Source organism: Hemitrygon akajei, chromosome 12 (genome assembly GCF_048418815.1).
Source record: "Hemitrygon akajei chromosome 12, sHemAka1.3, whole genome shotgun sequence".
NCBI classification, from domain to species: Eukaryota; Metazoa; Chordata; class Chondrichthyes; order Myliobatiformes; family Dasyatidae; genus Hemitrygon; species Hemitrygon akajei.
The window spans coordinates 97,515,897-97,533,760 of record NC_133135.1 but is presented as its reverse complement, the minus strand read 5'-3'; the positions used below and the strand labels follow the sequence as shown (position 1 = coordinate 97,533,760).

Sequence of the window (17,864 nt, the reverse complement as noted above, 5' to 3'; positions counted from 1 at the left end):
TGCATTTGAAGACCATGCAAGTGGTGTCTGAGAACTTTTTCTAAGCTTTTAAAGAGTTTTGCTTAATTTAACTGACTCTGTTAGCATTTAGCTTTTTCTTTTTCAATTTTATTCTTTTATTTACCTAGTTTCTCATCCATGGTTTCTTTCTCCCTAAGGAGTTTAATGTCAAAAGTGAAAAAATAACACATTTTTAGAGATCCTCTCCCACAATCTGATCTTTCAGGGTGCTGCTGTGATTTGTTGAGACATGGATGGCCAGGCTGATTTGAGGAAAGTGAGCAGTTCCTCAGACTCTGTTTCCACACTGAACAGCGAAGAGTTTGTCATTGTGTCTCAGCCAGCAGAGGATTCTTCCTCCACCAATGGAGAAGACAAACCAGCATTGAAGGTAATCAAATGTTTCTTCTTCTCACAGACTGCTAACAGAAAGCAATTATAATAAAGAACTGTTTTAACATTCTCTTTACAACAAAACCCTAAACCCTTTGTTATAATTTAATTGCCACAGGTCACTGTTAGCAGACTTTTCATCCTTCCATCTGTATACTAGTTCAAGTTTAATTGTCATTCAACCATACATGAATACCCACGAATATAGCAAAACGAAGCAGTGTTACTCCAGGACCAAGGTGCAAAGCACAGTGCTAACATTAGTAGACAGCACAAGACACATATAGTACATGTAAGATAGCAGTAAAATACAATCACACAAAAACATACTGTGTAGTCCTTAAGTTCATGAATGTTGCAGCAGTCTGCAGTTGAACACAATACAAGTTGCCTTCTGCCAAGTGAACACTGGGGGCAGCACCGACTCCAGCATGGATGCCATGCGACACCACCTCCAGAACTCCAGTGGAATGCCTGATTCCAGTGTCTCCCCCGCATGGCTGCAAATAGGTGACACCATGGCTTGCAGCCTATTATTCCTCACTACAACCTAGACCATGCAGCTCCCCCGTCATTAGTCAATAAACCAATGAAATGGACTTGCAGCATTCCACAATACCGATGTCCAACAGGGTCTTGTGATCACAAGAAAAGCAATTAAGACAATCATTCGCTGTTAGACAGCACACCTCCTTCGCACCAATGCCCCTCCGTCACAGGCAGTGTCATGGTCCATACCGGATTCAGCTCCTTCAGTTAATCTGCCGATGAGCAACTCGCTAAAGGGGTAGATAATGGAATTGGATTTTTTGCACCAACTTGTTCATGCTTGGATTCCCATTCTATCCATGTACTTGTCCAAGTGTTGTTAATGCATCGGCCATCTGCCTTAAGCACGCATACACACACACACACACACACACACACACACACAAAAAAACACCCCCCCCCCCCCCCGATCCCTTGGTGCAAAATTTGCCTCTCAAGTTCCGATTAAAACTGCCCCCTCTTACCTTCAGCCTGTGCCAGACAGTATAGAGTTATTCGGCATGGAAGCAGGCCCTTTGGCTCAACTACCAACTAGTCCATACAGACCAAGATGCCCCATCCAGGTTAGTCTCATTTAATAGCATGTGGCCCATAAACTTATAAACCGTTCAACTCCATCTACCTGCTTGTCTGTCTAAAGGTATTATTGTACCACTTCTGGTAGCTCATTCCGCATATATACCACTCTCGGTAAATAGATAGATGGCCTGCAAATTCATATTAAGTCTTTTCCCCTCTCACTGTAAATTTATGCTGACTATTGATTCCCCAACCATGGAAAAAAGACTATGTCCCTCATTTTATGGAAAATATATCCATCACCTACACTCCAAAGAATAACATCAGCGACTGTCCAACCTCTGCTTACAACAATTGCTTAAGTCCTGGCAACATCCTTGTAAATCTTTTCTTCAGCCTTTCCAGTTTAGTAATATATTTCCTTTAGCAGGGTGACCAAAACTGAACACAATACTTAAAGTGCAGCCTCACCAGCATCTTATACAATCACACTATAACCTGCCAACAAGCTTAATGGCCTGACTTATGAAGGCCAATGTCCTCTAGTTCTCGAGTCCTCAACTCAGGGAAAAAGATTTGCTCTATTTATCCTATGATTTTATACACCTCTGTACAATCACCTTTCAATCTCCTACACACAAAAGAATAAAGTACCAAACTGCTCAACCTCAATCCATAACTCAGTCTCTTGTCCTGATGATCAGCCATGATCTCAAAATGGCGGTGCAGGCTCGAAGGGCCGAATGGTCTACTTCTGCACCTATTGTCTTTGTCTATTGGTAACTTCCTCGTAAATCTGCTCTGTACTCTTCCCAGCTGAAAGGCATCTGTCCTGTAGCACAGTGATTAAAACTGAATGCAATATTCCAGATGTGACCTCACCAATGCATAATACAACTGCAACAACATCCGACTTCTATACTCAGTGACCTGACTGATGAAGGTCAGCGTGGCAGAAGCTGACTCCACCACCTTGTCTGCCTGCGATACCACTTTTAGGGAACCACGTAGTTACACTCCTAAGTTCCTCTGTTCTATAACACTGCGCTAGGTCCTACCATTTAGTGAATGCAGAAAATGCAGATTTCCAATAATTGCAGTTTTTTTTTGTTTTCCATGACTGCAGCTTATCCAAATTTCTGCCTTCTATCATTGTCTTCATCAGATGATATAAGCTCAATCCTAGCCTTCTCATTGACTTGCATTTTAATGTCATTCCCCAATATATCAAGGGTAATATTCACACACTTTGCACTTCCTTGTTTTAATGTCACTGTTTCTGTTGCCTGTGGCGCCATGTTTCGAACTTTTTGTGCCCTGCGTCATCATTGTGGCTGAGTCTTCAGCTCTTAGGATCGCAAGCTCACAAACTTGGTTGCCCAGTCTAGATCTAGTAGACCACCACTTCCTCATTTTCCAGTATCTCTTCTGAAAGGGAGCGATGGAATTGGGGGACAGTGGCTGGTGGATGATTGCTAAAGACAGAAAAGGAGAGAGTGGAAAAGGGGCATGGGGACAGTGGAAATAGGAAGTAGAGATGGGGGCTGGAACAAGAGGCTGCAGATGCTGGAGTCTGATGCAAGGAAGGTGATAAGTGGAAACACGGTAGTATTTCTCTGCTCCTTCCTGTCTCCTGATGCAGCCAGAATTTCTCCTCCCCATCTGGTTCTATCTGCTTACATTATACCTACAGTCTCCTATTCCCTCTCCCAACTGGTTCCACCTGTCTAGAATTCTTTCCTTATGTTATTCCACTTATCACCTTACTTACTTATCAGATTCCAGAATCTGCAGCCTTTTTGGTCTGTTAGTTTTGTGATGTGTGCTAAAACCTACAACTAATTTTCCATGGACTTGGCAAGTTCAGAGTGTTGAAGGCTGACAAATGCACTTAAGAACAACAGCAAAAATTATCAAATGAATTAGCGTATTGTAAATGTGAAACAAGATTCGTATCAGTGCTGGTAAGTGCAAATTTTATTTAAGCATAGGTTTTCAAAGCTTGTGTAAACTTGTTTGTATTTCAGATTCATAATTGAAATGTTTGAAAATCTCCAAATGTGGTGGAATTGGGGAATTTGCTGTGGCCTGTAACAGAATGAATTCTTTGAACTGTGGTGCGTCTTCACATATTGTAAATGGCATTGCAATATGTTACTTTGTTGTTGTTGTCTCCAGATCACTTGTAATGGGAGTGAGCAGCAGCTAAAGGCAGCTCTGGAGGAGGGCCAGAAAGATTATGTACTAACTGGAGCAGGAGGAGAGAAGGGAAGCAGAAGCCTGATGTCCCGAGAAGAACAAAAGCCTCCACAATTAATCTTGGATTCCTCTGCGATGGAAGGTAAGTATTTGGTGTGTGCTTAATACAGTTTAATTGTAGACAACTGGTGCAGAGAACAGTTGCACATGACAACAAGCTGCAAGAAATAGTTTTTTTCTGTTGTTTACTTCACTATTCATATATTCACATCAGAGGTTAGTTTCTGATACGGAAAGAAATTGTAAACTTATTAAGTTATTTGGCACTTCTTTTTACCATCGTAAATATTGCTCTATCTTGTCTCCTGGGGTTAGGGAGAAACCTTTCTTTTCCTGACTCTCATCAGCCTGAATGCTGCAGGGGAAATTTTCACCACTTCTTCTGCAAGTTCCTTGTTATCTGTGGCACACTGTGAGGAAAATGAACGCAGCAAAGGGGAAATTGCCCATTTATTTTGCACCCTGTATCCTATTTTGAATGTTTTGAATACACTCACATTTATTTATGTTGCTTCCAATCTCTGCCCTGTAAGTGACCTCTATTTGCATATACGCTTCCTCACTGAAGAAAGGAAGTTGTTTTCTTGAAACAAAGCTCTTTTTGGTTTAATGGTCATGTTGGACTGTTTATTTGAAGTTCATGTCCTTGAAAATTCATGCCAGCATTATGTGTAGCCAACTAAATCTATAATGAAAATGCTGCTGGAAATGCTCTGTGAGTCAGGGAAGATCTGTGGAGACACAAACAGAATCAAAGTTTAGATCAATGACCCGTTATCAGAGCTGGGAAAGATAAAACAAGTATGTTTCAAATTGCAGAGTGAGGAGTGGAGAGACTAATGGGTGCATCTGTGATTGTGTTGATACTGAGGTTGCCTAGATGCTTTTGTTGCTGGAGTGAAGCAATTGAAGATGATCAAGATGATCATTCCTGAAGCACACTGCTGTGCTCCTTCAGAAAGGAGTTAAAACAGTCTTGAGGTGCAGTCTATAAGGAATGTTGTGATTCAAGTTTAAAAAAAACACCACTACCACCTTAAGGAACTGTGGAATCCTGGAGATATTCATCAAGCAACACAGCATTGTTGTGTACTTCACTATTCATATATTCACATCAGAGGTTCGTTTCTGATATGGAAAGAAATTGTAAACTTACAAAGTTATTTGGCACTTTTTTTTTACAATGGTAAATATTGCTCTATCTTGTGTCCTGGGGCTAGGGAGAAACCTTTCTTTTCCTGACTTTCATCAGCCCGAAAGCTGCACGGGAAATTTTCACCATTTCTTCTGCAAGTTCCTTGTAATCTGTGACACACAGTGAGGAAAATGAACACAACAAAGGGGAAATTGCCCATCTACTTTGTACCCTGTATCCTATTTTGAATGTTTTGAATACACTCACATTTACTTATGTTGCTTCCAATCTCTGAAAAAAAATCTGCGAAGAGAGAAACAGTGTTAACATTTCAGGTCAATGACCTTTCATCAAAAGTAGGAAAAGTTAGAGATCAAGGGGAGGATGAAGAGCCACGCCAGCGTCGTCAACAACCCAACCCAAGAATTTTGTGTGAGTCAGTGGATTGTTTCGTAATGGATGTACAAACTGAGCAATGGTTGTGATATTAATTTAGTTATGTAATCCATTTAATTTATCATTTATTTTGGTCAGTTTAAGCTGGATTTGGATGGGTTTACATACTGTATATTCATAGGTCCTCCTTTTTCTTCGGAGCTTTCTAGCACTGGTTGACTTGGAATATTGATTTTTCATTTGAGGGTACGGTAGGTGGTAATCAGCATGGTATTACCGTAACTTTATACCTAAAGCAGTTGAAAGTTCATGCTGACTAGTTCAAAGTTCAAACTTGGTGCAGAGGGAGGTTTTTCAACCCATTGATTCAATACCAGAGCAATCAGTGAATAAGGTCTGTTAATCAGATGCCAGAACATTCTTGTCCCTCCAACAGGTGTTGCCCCATTAGTTTCTTTATATAGTGTGAATTTCTATGACCCAGATATATTTTGGATCAGGCTGATCCCTGTTTGATAGGGTGACATTATTTGGGTAAAAATGGAATGAAGATACAAATATGTAACAGGATGTGATGATGTAGATACAGAAACAAGATGAAAACAGGTGAACCCTTCAGTTTGGTGCAGATTTCCTGACCATAAAACAGTTGTTAAAGAGTTTTACTCAGGATCTTAGAAGCCTTCTAGTAGTTGTTCAGACAGTGTATATTTCACCAACCAGTAATCTTTCACTCTACAGCAGTGGTCACCAACCTTTTTAAGCCCAAGATCCCCTACCTCTGTCTTAGTGAAAGGCAAGATCGACCTACTAAATCGATTAGTCACACGCATGCGCACCGGGCAGAAAAAGACCGGAAGTAAAACCCCACAACCCGGAAGTAGAAATAATGTATGTACACCAGGGGTCACCTCCCGCCGACCGGAGGAGTGTGTTAACCACAACCGGAATACAGTAATACTTGAAGCAGGTTCCTTATGTCCAGTCTTTTCCGCAATTTAGTTTACGTGGCTCTCAGCACTTAGCTTCTGTCCCGCTTGCTTACGTTTTTTCTGCTGAAAAAACTCAACGGGTTTGTCTTTAAGTGCAGGGTGCTTGCACTTAAGGTGCCGAAGCAGTTTTGACGGCTTCATTGCCTCATTAGACAAGCCTCCGGGCCCGAACTCCAGCTTCCTGCCTGCTGCCAGATGCCTTGGTCAGGTGTGGCTGGTCGTGGGTGGGGTGACAGGACAAAGTAAGGGCCGGAGGTCCCCGTGCTGGGGCTGCAACGGTCGCAGTCCAGAGAGAGTGACCGAGCGAGTGAGGAGTGCGACAGGGCGCGCACCCGCCCCCCTTGTAGGATCTATCGGCTGACAAAAGTTTGGCTCGAGGGGTGACTTTCAGTAGATTGCAGCGAGGTAGCTGCTCTGCTACTTACGAAACCCTGAGCCCAAATTAAGTCGTCTGCGAATATTTTAGCACCGGGTTTCCCACGAACATTCGGTGTGCTAAACAGGTTTAGAGGCAGTGCCCATCTGTCTGTGCTCCAGGCCAGTACCAATGGCACTTCCCACCGGCCGCGCGAGGGTATCACCGCGTTTAGGCAACTGATGACCTTGCATGCGTTCAAGTTCAACAGTGGGTGTGACAGGGAATGAGGAAAGGTGCAGCTGACTCATATCATTTCATACTGCCAAATCATATCGTTTCCTCGCAGCCCAGTGGTTGGGGACCACTGAAGTACACTGTGTAGTGAGTGGCAGGGGAGCTACACGTATGCACACTGGGCAGGAAGAATGGAACTAAAACCCCGCAACCCGGAAACAATCTCGCAACAGTATTTGTGTATTTATTTTTCATTTTTTTTGGGATCTACTGAGAAAGTCTCAAAGATTGACTAGTCGATCACGATCAATGGGTTGGTGACCACTACTCTACAGTGATCTGGAAATATGAAAAGGAAAAAGAATGATCAGTATTATAGTTTTATTGAGCTGTCTGAAGGAATACCAAATTATTAACAGATCAGTGTTAATTACCTCTGCTGCACAAATGTAGGATCACAGCTATTTAGAGAGTCATTTACAAACCTGAGTTGAGATAAAGCCAATTGGAATCTTTTCACAAACAGGAAGGAGATGGTATGGGTACAGTTAACAAGGAGTGCTTTTGAATAGAGCCATGTGTTTTGCTCTGACTTCTTGCAGCAAAAGGTTCTTTTAAAAAGAAAGCTGACAGAATTTCATGTTCATTTTGGTTTATTGGCCAACTTATAAAGTTATTTATTAATTAAACAAGTTATATATTATATATATTATATATAAATTATAATTATATAAGTTATAAATTTATTTATAAGGTTGCTATGAAAAGATCTAACTCAATTTAGTGCCTGGACAGAATTTATGAGTCAATTGTAGGGGCTTGAGTGTGTAAGATGATCTTGCATCTTGGGATGTTAGTCTGTGTTAAATTCACATGCTTAAATTTGCGTTCTCATGCAACACAATAACCTTGATTTAATTGAGTTAATGGTTGTTGCACGCAACACTCAGGCACTGACTGAGAATGTCTGCAGGGCAGCTTAATGTGTTCCTGGGTCAACATTATGGATGTGGAATTTTGTACTTTGCCCCTCAGTTAAGGTGTGATGCTGCAAGTTCTTTTGTGGGCGAGTTATAGTATGAAACTTCACTCACAATAATTGATACCATGATATGTTCACCATATAAAGTTCCACTAATGCTGCACCATGATATTTTAACAGGAAATGACATTATCGTGGATTCCTCATTAGCAGTTGATCACCAACTTTCATGTTAGACCCATTGCTTTGAAAACTGAGGTGATTTGTTCGCACTTAGGAAGAAAATATTTATGCACTTCCGTTATTTATCCCATTATACATGAGTAGAGAGCATGGCGATTTTAGGCAGTAATTTATTGGCCTTTTAACTTTTTGGTTCTTGGTTATTGAGCAATTCCTATTCTGCTATTAGAATACTGCAGGATGGAGCACTCCGAACAGTTTGGAATGAACATCTTTACATTAGTAATTGTTTTGTCACGTATATTGAGACACAGTGAAAAGCTATGTTTGCATGCCATCCAAACAGATAGCCCCTACTCAAGCAAATCAAGGTAGTACATAAGAAGTAACAATAGCAGATACACAACATAGTGTTAGAATTGTAGAGACATTGTCTACCTGTAATTCACTTTCTCTGTATAATAGTATGAGGAATTATGTTGTTGAGATGGACAGTTACTAAAGACATCTTCTATTATTGACACTAAGGTATCTTGCTGAAATGTATCCATTTTCCAAGTCTCTAGTATTATATTCAATAAATTTGTAAATTGTGTGGTGGGTGGCATCATGCCATTTTTGTTTATATGCAAAATGTTGATTTGTCATCAGGTTGGTAAGGTGAGAACAAACTGGAAATTGAATATTTATGAGCCATCCAATGAGTTCCTAAATTAGTTTGTCACGGGTGATGTATTTGAGTTCTGGTTTTCAGCTCTTACACAAGTGGAAACATAGATTGTGTACCTACATGGATATTTCGTGATAAGGGAGTCACGTCCTGACTTGCCAAAGTCTTCTCAGTTAACCCTAGTACAGTTCTAACAACAATTACCATCTTGCTGTCAGAAGTTGTTGAGTCAGGTACAGTAATAACATCTAAAAGGCACTTGGACAGGTGCATGGATGGGAAAGGTTTCCAACCTATTTTTTATGGCATTAACCTACCATTAACTGAGGGGTCCATGGACCCCAGATTGGGAATCTCTGGTTTTGAGGGTGTTGGCATAAAAGGAAGTGGCTTTATTGGGCATTTGATCAGCATGGACCAGTTAGGCCAAAGGGCCTGTTTCTGTGCTTTATTATTCTATGACTCTGTTCTTGATCAGCACCTTATCCTTATTTTTCAGGAAGTTAATTCTCTTCATCACTGTTGCAGTATGGGGGTCAGTGAACAGCATCTTCATGAAGCACCACAGTAACTTTCTTCCAGGCCTCCTTTCAGACGAGTTTTACTGTGCATTGTTTGATCTGAATGGTCAAGGTTCAAAAATGATTTTCAGAACAATAACAGACTGAGAGCTTACAATTTAGCCTGGAATTTTCATTTTTTCACAGAGAGCTTTGGTTATGTAATTTATTGAGAGATTGGAAAGGGCAAATATTTCCAATTACAGGGGAATTCCAAGTAAATTGTCATGAATATAACACTAAATCCAGTAAATTTTGGAGAAGTGTTTTTACCGAGAGAGGGGTAGAGATAATGACCGGCCAGGAGCATTCAGGAGGAAACTAGGGTGAAAGGAATAAGATCCCATCACTGCCTGTAAGGAGTTTGTACGTTCTCCCCGTGCCTGCATGGGTTTCCTGCAGGTGCTCCAGTTTTCTCCCACAGTCCAAAGATGTACCGGTTGGTAGGTTAATTGGACATTGTAAATTGCCCAATGATTAGGCTAGGGTTAAATTGGGGGTTGCTGGGTGGCGTGGCTTGAAAGGCTGACGGGCCAAGGTACAGATCTTCTCTAGCAGTGTTTCGTGATGTATCTCAATAAAGTAAAAATTAAAAAATATGGAAGGGGCCTATGCTTACAAGCGCAGACTAGTTATCGTGTTCCTTGAAGAAGATGTGGAGTGCTACCATGGTACGCCAATGTAGGAAGGTGGTGGTGAGGTTGAGGCGTCAATCATGCAAAATGCTTTACCTTGAAGTTGCACTCGCCATCCCATTGCCTGTAGTTGGTAGATCTGGTGCAGTTAGGTGAGTCATATGTTGCAGAATGTCAAGCCTCCAACTTTTTGAATCCACAGTATTTGTGTGGCTGATTCTGTTGTTACAAATCCCCAGGATGCTTGTGATATATGAGAAAATTATGGTACTGTGGTGACCCACTTACCAGCGCACTCGAACTGGCTCACAAAATGGCGCGCGCTGGCAGAGAGGCCGGCCCTAAAAGAGGCGCCAGGTCTTCTTCACCAGCAAGGGGAAAAGCTCGCATGTGGGAAGGGACTGTGACTGTGAATGCAGTATTCCCGCCTGGGGAGGGTGGAAACGGGAAGGCTTAAAAGCAAGGCCGTGAAGTTTAAATAAATCTTCTATGCAACTGCAACTCACCATCTACATGTCGTTATTTCAGTGCTGTGTGTAGCACACCGTTACAATTGGTGACCCCGATGGCCCAAACGATAATTGGACCGAAGATGAACGATGCCGCATCTGTTCCTGCAGTTTCGTTAAAACTGCCACGCTTCTGGACGCTGTGACCTCACCTATGGTTCCAACAAGCAGAAGCCTAATTCCACATTTGGCAGATAACCTCCGATTCCACACGTTACTACTACGTGGTGAGCTCCCTCGACCAGGAGATAGCTGCCCAGGTTGAGGAGTTCATACAGTCGCCCCCGGAGGATGGCAAATACACAGCATTCAAAGCCCTGCTCATAAGAACTTTTGGACTCTCACGGTGTGAGCGAGCTGCCTGCTTACTGCACCTGGATGGTTTGGGAGACAGGCCGCCATCGGCATTAATGAACGAGATGCTGGCCCTGGCTGAAGGACACAACCCCTGCCTCATGTTTGAGCAAGCGTTCCTAGAGCAGCTGCCTGAGGACATACTCCTGCTGCTGTCCAACGCGGATTTCAGCGACCCCCGGAAGCTGGTGGCCCAGGCAGATGTGCTGTGGAAAGCCAAGAAGGAGAGTGGGGCGTTCGTCGCACAGATCACCAAGCCATGTGCCCAACAGCAGACCAGACCAGGCCTGGCAGCAGAGCCCACAAAACCCAGAGGCAGGAGTGCGGAGGCCAACGAACAATGGTGCTTCTACCACCAGTGGTGGGGCACAGAAGCCCGCTGCAGTAGTCCGCCCTGCAACTTCCCGGGAACCACCAGGGCCAGCCGCCGCTGATGGCTACGGCGGCTGGCCATCAGGATAGCCTCCTTTATGTCTGGGACAAACAGTCGGGATGCTGCTTTTTGGTCGACACCAGGGCCGAGATCAGCGTCTTACCTCCGACGAGTTACGACACCCGCAACAGAGAACCGGGATCCACCCTGAGGGCCGCAAATGGCAGCACAATACGGTCCTACAGTTCGGCTCCAGCTGGTTCACGTGGGATTTCACATTGGCCGCTGTGGCCCAGCCACTCCTGGGAGCGGATTTTTTGCGAGCTCACAGCCTGCTGGTTGACCTGCAAGGGAAAAGACTAGTCCACACCAAGACTTTTCAAACGTTCTCCCTGGGTGAAGCCAAGTTGCCAGTCCCACACCTGGATTCCATCACGCTGTCCGACAACGAATTCACCTGAGTCCTGGCGTACTTCCCATCGGTTCTGGCACCGTAGTTCACGGCAGCCATGCCCAGACACGGACCACATCCCGACCCAGGGACCACCTCTCCATGCCTGTGCTTGAAGGCCTCCCCCGGGCAAGCTCCGACTGGCGAGGGAGGAGTTCAAGAGGATGGAGGAATTGGGGATCATATGGCAGTCCGAGAGCCCATGGGCCTCCCCCCTGCACATGGTGCCCAAAGCAACAGGGGACTGGAGACCATGCGGCGACTACCGCAGGCTGAACGAGACTACAATACTGGACCGCTACCCTGTGCCGCACATTCAAGACTTTGCAGCAAACCTGCACGGCGCAAGGATCTTTTCCAAGGTAGACCTCGTCCGGGGATACCATCAAATCTCGATGCATCCAGACGACATCCCCAAAGCAGCACTCATCACTCCGTTCGGCCTTTTCGAATTCCTCTGAATGCCGTTCGGCCTAAAGAATGCTACACAGACGTTCCAGCGGCTCATGGACGCGGTTGGACGCAACCTGGACTTTGCATTCATCTATTTGGCTGACATCCTCATAGCCAGCAGTAGTCGTCAGGAGCATCTGTCCCACCTCCGTCAACTCTACGCCCGACTGAGTGAATACGGCCTAACAATCTACCCGGCCAAATGCCAGTTCGGACTCGACGCCATCGACTTCCTGGGGCACAGGATTACTAAAGACGGAGCAGCCCCTCTGCCCGCCAAGGTAGACGCGGTCTGCCACTTCCCCCTACCCAACACACTCAAAGGCCTGCAGGAATTCGTGGGTATGGTGAATTTCTACCATCGCTTCCTCCCCTCAGCAGCTTGAATCATGCGCCCCCAGTTCACCCTGATGTCGAGTAAGGGCAAGGACATTACCTGGGACAAAGAGGCCGCAGCCGCTTTTGTTAAAACCAAAGAAGTTTTGGCAAACACCGCGATGCTAGTACACCCCAGAACAGATGTCCCTACCGCCCTCACAGTGGACGCATCCAACACAGCAGTCAGTGGATTGTTGGAACAACTCATTGAGGGTCGCTGGCAACCCCTGGCGTTCTTCAGCAAACACCTATGACCACCCGAGCTCAAATACAGTGCTTTCGACCGGGAACTGTTGGTGCTATACCTGGCAATCCAGCATTTCTGGTACTTCTTAGAAGGTAGGCCCTTCACCGTGTGTTCACGGACCACAAACTGCTTACTTTTGCATTCACGAAGGCGTCCAATCCCTGGTCGTCCCGCCAGCAGCAACATCTGTCCTACATCTCCGAATACACGATGGACATCCGGCATGTCTCGGGAAAGGACAATATCGTGGCGGACGCACTATCCAGGCTCTGTCCCAGGGGGTGGACTATGTAGCACTGGCGGAGGCGCAGCAGGCAGACGATGAGATCCCTAGTTACAGAACTGCAGTCTCTGGTTTGCAGCTCCAAGACTTCCCCGTAGGTCCAGGTGAGAGGACCCTACTGTGTGACGTAGCTACCGACCAACCTCGCCCCAACCTGGCGGTGGCGAGTATTCGACTCCATTCACAACTTAGTGCACCCCTCCATCAGGACAACCGTCTGAATGGTCTCCAACAGGTTCGTTTGGCACGGACTCTGCAAGCAGGTCAGTGAATAGGCCAAAATGTGCATGCAGTGCCAAACAGCCAAGGTGCAGCGGCACACCAAAGCCCTGCCGCAGCAGTTCCACCCCACCCGCCGGCATTTTGACCACATTCATGTGGATATCGTGGGGCCCCTGCCAGTGTCGCGAGGAGCGTGGCACCTCCTAACTATCGTAGACCGGTTCACAAGATGGCCAGAGGCCATCCAGCTCACCGACTCCACCTCCGAATCCTGCGCCTGAGCACTGATTGCAACCTGGGTATCCCACTTTGGAGTACCGGCCCACATTACCTCCGACAGAGGCGCCCAGTTCACCTCCAGCCTGTGGTCAGCTGTGGCCAGCCTTTTGGGAACACAGCTACACCACACAACTGCCTACCACTCACAATCGAATGGACTAGTGGAGCGTTTCCACCGTCACCTGAAGTCGGCTCTCATGACCCGCATGAAAGGGCCTAATTGGGCGGACGAACTTCCCTGGGTCCTGCTCGGAATCTGCACGGCGCCCAAAGAGGATCTGCACACCTCGTCGGCCGAGTTGGTGTACAGCGCACCCCTGGCCATCCCAGGAGAGTTCATACCAGCCCCAAGGGGGCGAGAGGAAGAACCCGCAGCAGTCCTGGACAGACTACATGAGAGGCTCGGTAACCTGGCCCCCATACCCACTTCACAGCATGGACAGAGCCTGTCCTGCGTACCCAAAGACCTGCAGCACTGAAAGTTTGTTTTTGTACAACGGGGCGGACATCGCACTGCTACAGCGGCCCTACGAGGGGCCATTTAAGCTGATCAGGAACAACGGGTCCACGTTCGTGCTGGACACTGGGGGGGGGGGGGGAGAGGAGGTTTTCATTGTGGACCGACTCGAACAGGCCCATGTGGACTTGTGGACTTGGCACCGCGGCGCAGAGGCAGACCTCCCAAACAGAGGCCGACTCAGACAGTGGACATTGGGGGGTGTATTGCTGGTTCTGGGGTGGGGGTGGGGGGTTATGTGGTGACCCACTTTCCAGTGCACTCGAACCGGCTCACAAAATGGCACGCGCCGGCAGAGAGGCCGGCCCCAAAAAGGGTGCCAGGCCTTCTTCACCAGCAAGGGGAAAAGCCCGCGCACGGGAAGGGACTGTGAATATGCATTCTACAGCATTCTCGCCCGGGGAGGGTGGAAACAGGAAGGCTTCAAAGCAAGGCCGCGAAGTTTGAATAAATCTTTTACGCAACTGCAACTCACCGTCTGCGTGTCGTTATTCCAGCGCTGTGTGTAGCACACCGCTACAGTACTTGGATATGAAGGAAGGTAATTAGACCATCTCCTATTGGAGGTAATTTTTGCAGTGATGTGAAAGTTAGTTACCACATTATTAAATAGAAATGTAATAGAAAGAAAGTTCTACAGCTCGTTACATCCATGTCAACTAAAATTATGATTGTTGTCATACTATTGCAAAATGTGGGAACTGGCTGCTTTATTACTTGAGGAAGAATTTGTTAATAGAATTGAATTGGTTAATTTGTTAATAGGTGCTCGGCACTTATCCTTGGAAGCAGAACAAGTGCTACAACTGCCCGTACACCTCCTCCCTAATGACCATTCAGGGCCCCAAACAGTCCTTCCAGCTGAGGTCACACTACACCTATGAGTCTGTTGGGGTCATATACTGTGTCCAGTGCTCCCGGTGTGGCCTCCTGTATATCGGTGAGACCCGACTTAGATTGGGAGACTGGTTTGCCAAGCACCTATGCTCTGTCCACCAGAAGAAGCGGGATCTCCCAGTGGCCACCCACTTTAATTCCACTTACCATTCCGATATGTCAATCCTTTTTTGCCTCTTTGGATTATACATTCTATCAGTGTTATTTATCTTATCAGGTTACCCTCCCCACCTAGGTGAAAAGAGTTCAACCTATCCAATCTCTTCATAAGCCAAGGTCCTCCCATCCAATATTTTGTAACCTCACAACTTCAGTCATACTATATGTAGTCTTCACTGACTTATTGACCTATGCTGCCACATTTAGAAAGCTATGGACCTGGTTCTCATCAATACAGGTGTCCCCCGTTTTTCGAATGTTTGCATTACTTCACCTCACTGTTATGGAAGACCTACATTAGTTACCTGTTTTCGCTAACAGAAGGTGTTTCCACTGTTACGATAAAAGGCAGCGCGTGCCGAGCAGCCAAGCTGTTCCCCCAGATCTGCATTCTAGCCGGCATTGCTTAAACACATGCCTGTGAGCATCTGTGCTTAATGTCAATTTATTTTGTGCATCTGTTAGCAAGGTGAGTTCTAAGGTATCGGAAAAGCCTAAAAGAGCGCGTAAGGGTGTTACACTTAGCGTAAAACTGGACATAATAAAGCGTTTTGATCGTGGTGAATGAAGTAAGGATATAGTGAGTTTGGCTAAGGGTTTGTGGAAGTTGATGAAGATGATGTTGAAGAGGTTTTGGCATCCCCTCACCAAGAACTGACAGATGAAGAGCTGATGAAGAGGAAAGGATAACAATTGAAGCTGAACACAGTAGCGAACGGCCCGAAAGTGAAATCGTCCAGGAACTGAACGTGAAGCAATTGCGTGAGATTTTCACTGCAATTGACAATGCTGCAATGATTGCAGAAAAGTATGACTTTAATTTTGAAAGGGTACGTAGGTTTAGAGCATATTTGCAGGATGGTTTGAGTGCTTACAAAGAACTGTATGATAGAAAAATGTGCAAGGCTCAAGCATACTGTCATTTTTCAAGCCTTCCACATCAGCCACAGCAGATGACGAACCTCGACCTTCGACATCGAGGCAGGCAGACATTGAAGAAGGTGACCTCATCAACACATACAAACAAGCTGGATGAACTCAGCAGGTCGAGCAGCATCCGTTGAAAGGAGCAGTCAACGTTTTGGGTCGAGACCCTTTGTCAGGACTGACGAAGGAGGATATAGTGAAGAAGAAAGTGACCTGCCTGCCCTGATGGAAACAGACGACGATGAAATGACACCCCAGTCTCCTCTACCTCCCACCACCCCAACCTCCGACGACTCAGCCTAACACACCATCATCAGTGTGCTCACTGTCTTCCCGATTCCGGTAAGTGGAACTCTACTGGACGTACATTATTTCTACTTTATATAGGCTGTGTATTTTTATGTGTTATTTGGTATGATTTGGCAGCTTCAAGGCTTAAAGGTTACTGGAAAGAGTGTTTCTGCTGAGAGTGCTTGCGCTGTCTTTCTGCCGAGTGCGCTTGCGCCGAGTCTTTCTGCCGAGAGCGCTTGCGCCGAGTCTTTCTGCTGAGAGTGCTTGTGCCGTGTGTTTCTGCCAAGAGCACTTGCGCCGAGTGTTTTTGCTGCGAGTGCTGCCGAGAGCGCTTGCGTGAGATTTTCGCTGCTGTGGACAGTGCTGCAATAATTGCAGAAAAGTATTTCTACTTTATATAGGCTGTGTATTTATCAGATCATTCCTGCTTTTACTATATGTTACTGTTATTTTAGGTTTTATGTGTTATTTGGCATGATTTGTTAGATCATTTTTTGGGTCTGCGAACGCTCACAAATTTTTCCCATATAAATAAATGGTAATTGCTTCTTCACTTTACAACATTCCGGCTTATGAACCATTTCATAGAAACCTGTATATCTTAATGCCCTACCATATATAGTAAGCAGTGCAGTTATCAAGTAGCTAAATATTTTGCTGCATGCTCATTTAATAGAGATTTCCTTTTTTACAGTTCAGTAATGTACCAACATAGAGCTATAAAACACAGAAATAGGCTCTTCCTGCTCACCCTGTCCATTAAGGACCTGTCGACACTAGCCCCTTTTCCCAGCACCTGGTCCATAGTGTTCTGTTCCTTGGAGGTTCAAGTGCTCATCCGTATACTTAAATGCTGTGTGTGTGTATACTTGCTTCTATCCCCTTGTCAGGCAATGTATTCCAAATCCAACCACTCTCTGGGTGAGAAAATATTTCCTCAGATCCCCTCTAACCTTCTAACTCACCTTAAACCTATGCCAATTTTCATACAGTAAGTTCCCATAATCATAATCCATTGTGTTCTGGGATATTTTGCTTTTTCCTGAGGGTGCAGAAGGGTTTTTGGCTTAATGTTGTGTCAGAAAAAAGCACCTAAGTGCAAAATGGCCTCAGTGCTACATGGAACATCAGTCTCTATAGTTGTGCTTTAACCTCCTGACGGGGACTTGAAGCCAGGATCCAGATTGCTGCACCTTGCATTATGGGCAAGAATCTTGAATAACCAATGAAATGTACACAGAATTTGTTAACGTGGAGTGGACAGCAAGTTTGTAAATCTGGCAGGAACAAAAAATGTTGGGAATGGCAAAGGTGGAATGTCACAGGAGGGTGTGGGACAGATGACCGAGAAGGAATGCCAGGAGCGGGTGGTGACATTTGGTTTATATATTGTTACTAAATGTCTCTCTGGTGCTTTCCTCTCCCTTCCCCTTTTCCCAACCATGATTTCTCTCTCCCTGCCCCCTTCCCACTCAGTCCACAAAAGAGGCCCATATCAGAATCAAATTTACCATCACTCACATATGTCATGAATTTCTTTTTGTGTCAGCAGTACAGTGCAATACATAAAATTTCCACAGTACTGGGCTAAGGTTTCAGCACTCTAGCTATATACATGTGTCTAAGACTTCTGCACAGAACTGTAATTACACACTAAAA

The 17,864-nt window shown here is 45.3% G+C and overlaps 1 protein-coding gene across 4 annotated transcripts in view; it reads left to right on the top strand.

The window, feature by feature from the left end:
• rabgap1l (RAB GTPase activating protein 1-like) overlaps positions 1 to 17,864 on the top strand; it is a 587,017-nt gene that overhangs the window by 21,799 nt on the left and 547,354 nt on the right. For all 4 annotated transcript variants that reach the window (XM_073063719.1, XM_073063720.1, XM_073063721.1 and 1 more), the window contains exons 2-3: positions 227 to 391; positions 3,640 to 3,802. In XM_073063719.1, the coding sequence (XP_072919820.1) occupies positions 251 to 391; positions 3,640 to 3,802 (304 nt within the window). In that variant the 5' untranslated portion in view covers positions 227 to 250. The remainder of the gene's footprint in view (positions 1 to 226; positions 392 to 3,639; positions 3,803 to 17,864) is intronic.